General features: G+C 43.0%; 1 protein-coding gene and 1 pseudogene across 1 annotated transcript; both read left to right on the top strand.

The window, feature by feature from the left end:
• Positions 1-2,589: 2,589 nt before the first annotated feature.
• On the top strand, positions 2,590-2,801 carry LOC133753838 (U2 spliceosomal RNA; annotated as a pseudogene).
• A 5,426-nt stretch (positions 2,802-8,227) lies between these two features.
• Positions 8,228-8,743, top strand: ZCCHC13 (zinc finger CCHC-type containing 13). Its single transcript, XM_062183071.1, has one exon. The coding sequence runs from the start codon at positions 8,228-8,230 to the stop codon at positions 8,741-8,743; it is 516 nt and encodes a 171-aa protein (XP_062039055.1).
• Positions 8,744-9,750: the final 1,007 nt, after the last annotated feature.

The following is a 9,750-nucleotide window of genomic DNA, read 5'->3' as shown; positions in this document are numbered from 1 at the left end:
AATTGTACAAATTAACGGACTCTCAGGCCCGAGTTCCCTCCGCAGCCCTCCATGTTATATTCTTCCCCTGCGTCGTTCGTTTACCTCCTCGCTGAATCAAGTGCCGAAGTCGTACCAGGAATTCCTAGAGCCGGCCGGCCTAAGAAAGGGTAAAGGCAGCAGTGGAACAGAGAGAGGGGCACCGGGGAGGCAGCAGCAGGCCCAGCCGTGCCTTCAGCCGCAGCACTGAGGCCAGAGAAGGACAGCCTCTTGGAGCGCTGCAGTGTGCCTCTGGCGCATGCGCCGCGAATGCCCCCCTCCCCCCGCTCAGCTCAACCCCTACCCCCCACTTCCATCCCCTCCAGGCTCTCCGAGTCTAACCTTTAGAAGTCGGCCAGAGACTGCCATCCCTTCCCCAGGGATCAGGTCCCTAGCCCACCCTGCTTCTTCCACCTTCCTTCCCTTCGCCTGGGGCACACTAACCTCCACCACAGTCCCTTGATTCTATTATTCCCCTTCCATTCTTCGTAGACTACCATTCCGTTGCCAAGTCTCCCTGTTGGCAACCTTTACTCCCCCTGTTGTTCTTGGGGGTCGATCTTCAAATTCTTGGGTTTCCTGCCCTTCTGCAGCTTGGCTGGGCTTCCTACTCCTCTCCTCCTGTGCCTGATGTTGCAGATTGCATATTAAAACAAAAAACAAGCACACACACACACACATTAAAAAAAAAAAAAAAAAACCCTTAGATGCACATAATCTTCTCCCAAGCCGCTCTCAGGCTGGACCCAACCAGTGAGCTTTTGACAAACAAAACCCCTTATTATGATCACCCACAGAGAAGACAGGGGAAACAAAAGACCCCAGGAGCAAAAACTGCAAGGATGTTCAATTATTTTAATTATTTTGAGAAGCAGAGTGCCATTCAACACGCAAGAGTTCTCTTCACAACCCTGGTATTGTGTGCATATTAAAAATACTGTTCAGGATCCTTCACTGCTAACTACAAGGCTTGTTCCTGTCTTCTGTGAGAACTGAAAGACTAATTTTGAAAGAAGTGACATCATTTATTCAAGAAGCTCTGAAATAGATTCTTCTTTGGATATGAGGAAGAGAAAACAAAAAGCAAAATTTTGCTTATCTTCAGGTATATTTTACTTTGGTATCTAGTTCTTCCTTTCTAAGAAAGCCAGTTTGAAAATAACAAAAACTGAGACACATAAATCCTGAGATTCAGAAATTTAGACATCTTAACTCATTAAGAATGTCATATTAAGATTATTCAGAGAAATAAGGAAAGTTTGTATTTTTATATCATATGCACAAAAACATGGTACAACAATATGCATGTGCAGGTAAAAAAAAGAGAGAAATAGAAATACATGAAGCTTTAGTATTGTGAAGAATCGCTCTCCTAAATTAAAATAAACACTTATGTTACACAAAATTTAAAATATAAGACAAGAGAATTTTACCAAGAGCTCTACAATACTACTGTATCAAATGCTTTTATTTCTTTGTGCTCTCTTTTTACACAGTTTTATTGAGATATAATTCACTTACCATACCATTTACCAACTTGAAGTGTACAGTGCAATGGATTTTAGCATATTCAAGGTGGTGCAACCGTGACCACAGTGAATTTTGGAATATTTTCATCACCCCCAATAGGAATTTCACACCCACTAGCATTGTCTTAGTCTGTTTTGACTAAGACAGATATAACAAAATACCATGGACTAGGCAATTTATAAAGAACAGAAAAACTTCTCTGATCTACTGTGATCTAATCTGAAGAGAAAGTCAAGAGGCACAGCTTATAAATCTTAAACACCATAAAATACTTTAAGGTCCTGGGCCTACTTATTTGCTGAACTTCCTAGTTCACAAGTGGTTCCTAATGGAGAATAAAGAAGAAATTTGGGGCTGACGCCTTGGCTCACTAGACTAATCCTCTGCCTGTGATACCGGCACCCCAGGTTCTAGTCCCAGTTGGGTCACTGGATTCTGTCCCAGTTGCTCCTCTTCCGGTCCAGCTCTCTGCTGTGGCCTGGGAGTGCAATGGAGGATGGCCCGGGTGCTTGGCCCCTGCACCCGCATGGGAGACCAGGAAGAAGCACCTGGCTCCTGGCTTCGGATCAGCGCAGCACCAGCCGTAGCAGCCACTTGGGGGATGAACCAATGGAAAAAGGAAGACCTTTCTCTCTGTCTCTCTCTCAGTGTCTAACTCTGCCTGTCAAAAAAAAAAAGAAGAAGAAGAAGAAGAAAAAATTTGGGTTTCTTTACTATATACTTAGGTTAACATTCTGAAGCTCTCTATTTCCCTCTTTTTTTTTTTTTTTAATTTGACAGAGTTAGTGAGAGAGAGAGACAGAGGTCTCCCTTCCATTGGTTCACCCCCCAAATGGCCACTACAGTCGGAACTACGCCTATCTGAAGCCAGGAGCCAGGTGTTTCCTCCTGGTCTCCCGTGCAGGTGCAGGGGCCCAAGCACCCCGGGCCATCCTCTACTGCCTTCCCGGGCCACAGCGGACAGCTGGACTGGAAGAGGAGCAACCGGGACTAGAACCTGGCGCCCATATGGGATGCTGGTGCCCATATAGGATGCCTGCAATCGCTTCTCGGCCTTTTGGCTAAGATCAAGTGTAGGATGCCTGCGCCACAGCTGGAGGATTAGCCAAGTGAGCCACGGTGCTGGCCCCCTCTATTTCCCTCATTTTCTTCCATTCTATACTCATTTCTGAGGAAACTGGCCCTCTTTTATAGGTTGTGAGGGTTAATTTTTATGTGGTAACTCTACTGGGCCACGCACCAAGATATTTGATCATACATTATTCTGGATAGTTCTGTGACTGTTCAGAGATGAGATTAACTTTAAAATCAGAAGACTGGGGTTGGCATTGTGGCACAGCAGGTTAAGCTGCCACTTGCAATATCTAACCATACAGAGTGCCGGTTCAAGTCCCTACTACTCCCTGCTCTCAATCCAGTTTCCTCTGCTAATGCACCTGGGAGGCAAGAATGATGGCCCAAGTACTTGGGCTTCTGCCACCCATGTAGAAGACCTAGATAGCGTTCCTGGTTCCTGGCTTCATTCTGGCCCAGCCTTGGCTTTTGTGGGCACCTGGGGAGTAAACCAGCATATGCAAGATTTTTACGAAAGTGTAGGCCTGAGCCAGGCTGAAGTCAGGAGCCAGGAGCTCCTTCTAGGTCTCCCACATGGGTGGTGGGGGGGGACCCAAGGACTTGAGTCATCACCTTCTGCCTCCCAGGGTATGCATAAGCAGGAAGCTGGATTTGGAGGCAGAGCCAGGACTGAAATCCAGGCACATCAATCTGGGATGCCAGTGTCCCAAACAATGACTTAACCACTGTGCCAAACTCTTGCTCCAGTATTTCTATACCCTAGTAATGAACAATCAGAAAATGAAATAAAGAAAATAATTCCACTTAAAATAGCCTCAAAAATAATGAAATACGAAAAAAATTTAGCAAAAGAAGTGCAAGACTTGTATACTGAAAACTATAAAGTGACATTGAAAATAATGATCTAAGGGGCCGGCATTGTGGCATTGCAGGTAACACATGTGGGCATTGGTTCGAGTCCCGGCTGCTCTAGTTCCAATCCAGCTCCCTGCTAATGCACCTGAGAAAGCAGCAGAGATAGTCCAAGTGCTTAGACCTATGCATCCACTTGGGAGATATGGAAGAAGCTCCTGGCTCCTGCCTTTGGACTGGCCCAACCATGACCATTGCTGCCATTTAGGGAGTGAACCAGCAGATGGAAGACCTCTCTCTGTCTGTCTCTGCCTCTCTCTCTCTCTCTCTCTCTCTCTCTAACTCTGCCTTTCAAATAAATAATTAAATATATATTTATATAAAGATCTACATAAATAAAATATCATCCTTTATTCATAACTTAGTATTTTCAGGATGACAATAGTCCCCAAATTGATCTACAACTTCAACAATCCTTATCAAATTCACAGTTGCCTTTTTTGCAGACACTTACAAGCAGATTCTAAAATTCATACGGAAATGCAAGGACTCAGAACAGACATGACAAAAGAGCAAAGCTGGAGGCTTCACTCTTCCCAACTTCAAAACATATCACAAAGCTGCAGGAATCAGGATCCTATACTACTGGTATAAGGATAAACATACAGATCTATAAAATACAATTTAGACAACTATATGAGCCTATACTACTGGTATAAGCATAAACACAGAGATCTATAAAATACAATTTAGATAACTATATGAGCCTATACTACTGTTACAAGGATAAACACACAGATCTATAAAATACAATTTAGATAACTATATGAGCCTATACTACTGGTATAAGGACAAACACACAGATCTATAAAATATAATTTAGATAACTATATGAAAAACTAAGAAAATCACAGTAACTCCAGGACACATAAAACCTGAGCAGGTAATCAAAAGTGAATATGTGGTGGGCATTTGGTACAATGTTAAACTACCATTGGACACCACTTCCCATATTAGAGTGCCTGGGTTCCAGTACTGATCACACTCCCCATTCCAGCCTCCTGATAATGCAGATCCTAGGAGGCAGCAAATGATGGCTCAAGAGTCCTTGCCATCCATGTGGATATTCTGAATTGAGTTCCCACTTCCTGGCTTCAGCCTGGTCCAGACCTGGATGTTGCAAGCCTTTGGGGAGTGAATCAGTAGACAGGAGAGCGCTCTGTGTGTGTGTGTACACGCGTGCATGTGCCTCTGCCTTTCAAATTAAAAAAGGAGGCAGGGGAGTCAAAGCATTCTCTAACTTGCTCAGTTCTGAGTAGTGTTTACAAGTACTAATTATGTAAATATTGAATTTATTTAAGCTTATTTTTATTTATATAGAAGGCCAAGCTACTCTACGACTCCCTCAATGTTGACCAAACCAATATTAAGTAAAGGGGATGGGGAGCTATTGAGAATAGAATGGAGAACTCAAACTGGGAAAGTGAATGAGGTGAGTGGTAAAAGCTAAATAAGGGTGGGCATTGTGCCACAGTGGGTTAAGCCACTGCTTGGGGCACCCATAACCTGTAGTCCATATCAGAGTTTTGGTTCAAGTCCCAACTCTTTCACTTCCATTCCAGTTTCCTGCTAACTCATCCTGGGAGGCAACAGATCCTGGCTCAATTGTTTAGGCCTCTGCCACCTATAAGGACTTCTGCCTGGTCAAGCTCAGAATAATTGCAGGCATTTACGGAGTCAATCAACAGAAAGTTTTCTCTCTTCTGCGCTTTTCAAGTAGATGAAAATAAACTTTCAAAAAAAAAAAAAAAGAGCTAAATGCTTATCTTCCATAATACAAAAACATAGATAATGTCTAATTTGAAACATCAATAAGTCATAACGTAAGCATCTTATTTATAATTATAACTTTAAATCAGTATGTTTCAAACTGTGAGCTGGCAATCATTTAGTGGGTTAAGAAATCAATTTAATTTTAATGGGTAACCACTAGCAAATTTTTACAACATAAATACAAAACATCCTTATGCATTGTGCGCATTAAGAGTAAATTTTTTAAAACTTATTCCAGTTTTACACACACACACACACAGGCACCCACACACATCCTCTATTGTGATATAAAACATGTCATCTTATCTCAATCAAATCGGTTTGAAAATCACTGCTTTTTTGTTTTTTGTTTTTTATTTATTTATTTATTTTTTGACAGACAGAGTGGATAGTGAGAGAGAGAGAGACAGAGAGAAAGGTCTTCCTTTTTGCCATTGGTTCACCCTCCAATGGCCGCTGCAGACGGCACATCTCGCTGATCTGAAGCCAGGAGCCAGGTACTTCTCCTGGTCTCCCATGCGGGTGCAGGGCCCAAGCACTTGGGCCATCCTCCACTGCCTTCCCAGGCCACAGCAGAGAGCTGGCCTGGAAGAGGGGCAACCGGGACAGAATCCGGCACCCCGACCGGGACTAGAACCCGGTGTGCCGGCGCCACAAGGCGGAGGATTAGCCTGTTAAGCCATGGCGCCGGCAATAAATAAATCTTTAAAAATAAATAAATAAAAAGATCATTGCTTCTTAGTCATCATCATTAAGCACCAATTCTATGTTTGTAAAAAAAAAAAAAAAGATTTATATTTTTATTGAAAGGTGGAGGATGGGGAGGGAGAGAGAGCTCTTCCACCTGCTGGTTCAATCCCCAAACAGCCACTATAGCTGGAGCTGGGCCCATCTGAAGCCAAGAGCCAGGAGTTTCTTTCAGGTCTCCCCCATGGGTGCAGAGGCCCAAACACTTGGGTCATCTTCTTCTGCTTTCTCAGCCATAGTAGAGAGCTGGATTGAAGAGGAGCAGCCGGGATTCAAACCAGTGTGTCCATATGTGGTGCAGGCGCTGCAGGGAGGCTTAGCATACCACACCAAAGCACCGGCCCCGAAAATCACTGCTTTAAACGATGAGTATATAAAGCTTTGATAAAATGTAAACCCAAAGGGAGATTTCAACATGATAATTAATAACGTTAATTTAATGAGGATATACCAAATTTTGAAATACTCAGGCAAATTTTTGCCCTTTGGTACAACTTATGCAGTACTACTTCACTGTATATGAATAAATCTAATTTTTTACACTATACTGCAAGAAATGAGCTTTACTCCTAAATGAAGAGTGAGGTTTGCTCAAGCTTTGTGGCTTTTTTTGTTACTTTTTGAAAACATTTTTCATTGTGGTTATATTATGGAGCCAGTTACAAATTCCAATCAAATCATGTTAAAAAATAAAGACCAACTGCTCTATATAATATTCTTACCTCTGTGTTTTATCAAATGTATTTGTGCTGGCTGCCTGCAAAAAAAAAAAAAAAAAAAAAAAAAAATCACATGCAGACCATATAGCTAGCTCACTGTTAACTTAAAGAAAAAGATATGCTAGATTTTTTTTAAATTACAAAATCTAAATTCATTTCAAAAATTGGAAAATACAGAAAAGAGACTCTACATTCAGTCATGTAACTTCAAGATGACTACTGTAAATATTTTAATGTTGATTTTTATACTATATCTATATAAATGTACACATTCGTAGATCTGTGTTGAGGTTTATAGAAGATGTAAACAATTTGGAAAACAAGAGAGGAAATCTGTCCAACATTTCAAAGTTTCTGGCTTTGTCATTAATGTTATTTTCCAAGTGATTACAGTTTCAGTACATAAATGCTTCAATCTTTCTATGTTGTACAGCTTAAATGGTGGTGATTATGTTGAAAGCTAAGATTCAAACAATAAAATAGGCTAAGCAGTGAGTAAATCATCTCACTTTGGCATTTAACATATTTTCTCTGTCTTATGTATCTCTTATCTTTTGAAAATATTTTTATTTTTTAAAATTTATTTTGAAAGAGAGCAAGCCCCCAACCATTCGTTCACTCCATACAGCAGCTGGGACTGGAGGACAGGAAGTCAGCAATCAGAAATTCCATCTGGGACTTCCATGTTAGTGGCAGAGACCCAAGCACTTGAGCCTCGTCTCAGGGTTCGAAGTAGCAAGGAGCTAAAATCAGAAGTGGAGCCGGGACTCGAACTTTGTGCACAAAGACCTGGGATCTGGGAACCCAGCCACGTTCCAACCACTGCAGGAAACAATGGATCTTGTATCTCTTATCTTTATGCACACTTGTATTTTATTCTTTAAAACAATAACAAAAAAAAAGGGGGGGTTATTCCAATTTATTTGCTTTACACACTGGATTAGATAGTCCTCACCCATTCTTTTCTTTTGTCCACAGAGCACGTATAAAAACGGATCACCTATGAACTAGACCTCAGAGGAAGCCTAAGGACTTAAGGAGAAGTACTGCAGATCACATTTTCTGAGCAAGATAGTTTTCAGATTCAAATTTAAGAACCGGAGGGTTGAAAGATTATTGGATTTGGGGTTAAGAGATTATTGGTCTTGGGGCATTTACTAGGACGACGGGCAGAGGGGGATGGGCAGCGTGGCGAGTGAAGGGGGCCGTGCACAAAGCGTGCGTGACGCCATAGGGGGGCCGTGCGCAAAACTTGCATGACAGCTGTAGGGAGCCTTCCGCAAACCTTGCCTGACAGCCGTGCGCAAACCCTTTGTGACGTCACCAAGGCCCCCTAGAGTAAAGCAGCCATTTCTTCCTAAGCCAACCATAAGGACAGTAGCCTCGGGGCCTCCGGGCGGCGGTGGCGATTTACCGGAAGATCTCGCCACAACATCTCACCGCAACCAGCAACCATGAGCAATAAGGAATGCTTCAAGTGTGGACGCTCTGGTCACTGGGCCCGGGGGTGCCCAAGAAAAGAAGCCCGATCGCAAGGAGGTAGAGGCCGTGGCAGAGCCATTCCGGGGACATCCGCCATGCAAGCTGACATCTGTTACCGCTGTGGTGAATCTGGTCATCATGCTAAAAACTGTGATCGCCTCCAAGACATCTGCTACAACTGTGGAAAAACTGGCCACATCGCCAAAGATTGTCTGGAGCCTAAACGCGAGAGAGAGCAGTACTGTTACACCTGCGGTCGACAGGGTCATCTGGCTCGCGATTGCACCCATCTCGAAGAGCAGAAATGCTACTCTTGCGGTGAATTTGGACACTTCCAGAAGGAATGCACCCAAGTCAAGTGCTACCGATGTGGAGAGACCGGACACGTGGCTATCAACTGTAAAAAGGCAAAGCAAGTCAACTGTTATCGGTGCGGCGAGTTTGGACATCTAGCCCGAGAGTGTGATAACGAGATGGCCTCTGATTAACTTTTGTCCTACTTTTGTCCTTTGCGCCCCTTCCCCCCTCTATCCCTTTTGCTGACTGATAATGGTATTATTTTCTCTGAAATCCTTTCACTGACCAAGAAGTTGATAGATGTGGGTTATCCTTGGGCTAGCCACCTTCAATTACTATGCTAAAGAAGGAAAAGGCTAGAAAGAAGAAAAAAAAACTTCAAGAAATGTTACCATAAGTAATGTATTACTTCTACACCATGGTTGAATCCAGTTGTTGGATAGTCATAGTCATTGTGAGAACTAGACAGTTTCTGGGTTCTTGGGGTGTATTTTGATTTAACACCTTTAATTAAGAGCCATTGTGTGCCAGGCTCTAAGGAAAGACTTGGAAATGTGTCAGTGAACAAATCAGAACAAGTTGGGGAATACCAGCCTAGACCCTATTAATGAGTAAAACACACAGTGTGTCAGAAAAAGCACATCAAGCAAAAGGATAGATATGGGGAATGTGTATGTGGAGGGGGAGAGAAGAATATGGTTCTCTTTTAAAAACTTAAGAACACCCTGAGGAATGTTCCTCAGAGATCCATTTGTAGTGCAAATAAAGCTGATTCTAAAAATCTATTTGACTTTGTCAACTGTATTATATTTATAGCTTTGAATTATGCAACACCCTCCCCTTAGGTTTTTAAATATTATTGAGTGACTGGTGTTCTGTTGCAGCAGGTTAAGCTGTCATTTGCAATGCCAGCATCCCATATCTGAGCACTGGTTGGAGTCCCAGCTGCTCCGTTTCCGATCTAACTCCCTGCTAATGCACCTAGGAAAGCAGCAGAAGATGGCCCAAGTGCTTGAGCCCCTGCTACCTGTAAGGCTGCCGTAAAACACACCAAACACTGGAGTTAGAGGAAAGGTTTGTTGACAGGTGGGGGAAGTCTGATGGGCCGGGGGTGGTGGGTTGGGGGAGAGGGCAAGAGGGTAAGAGAGAGGAGGAGAGCATAAGAGAGAGAGATCAAGAGAGAGCACAAGTCTGGGAA

The sequence above is a fragment of the Lepus europaeus genome, chromosome X, assembly GCF_033115175.1.
Source record: "Lepus europaeus isolate LE1 chromosome X, mLepTim1.pri, whole genome shotgun sequence".
Taxonomy (NCBI): Eukaryota; Metazoa; Chordata; class Mammalia; order Lagomorpha; family Leporidae; genus Lepus; species Lepus europaeus.
This window is presented reverse-complemented; position numbering and strand designations above follow the sequence as displayed.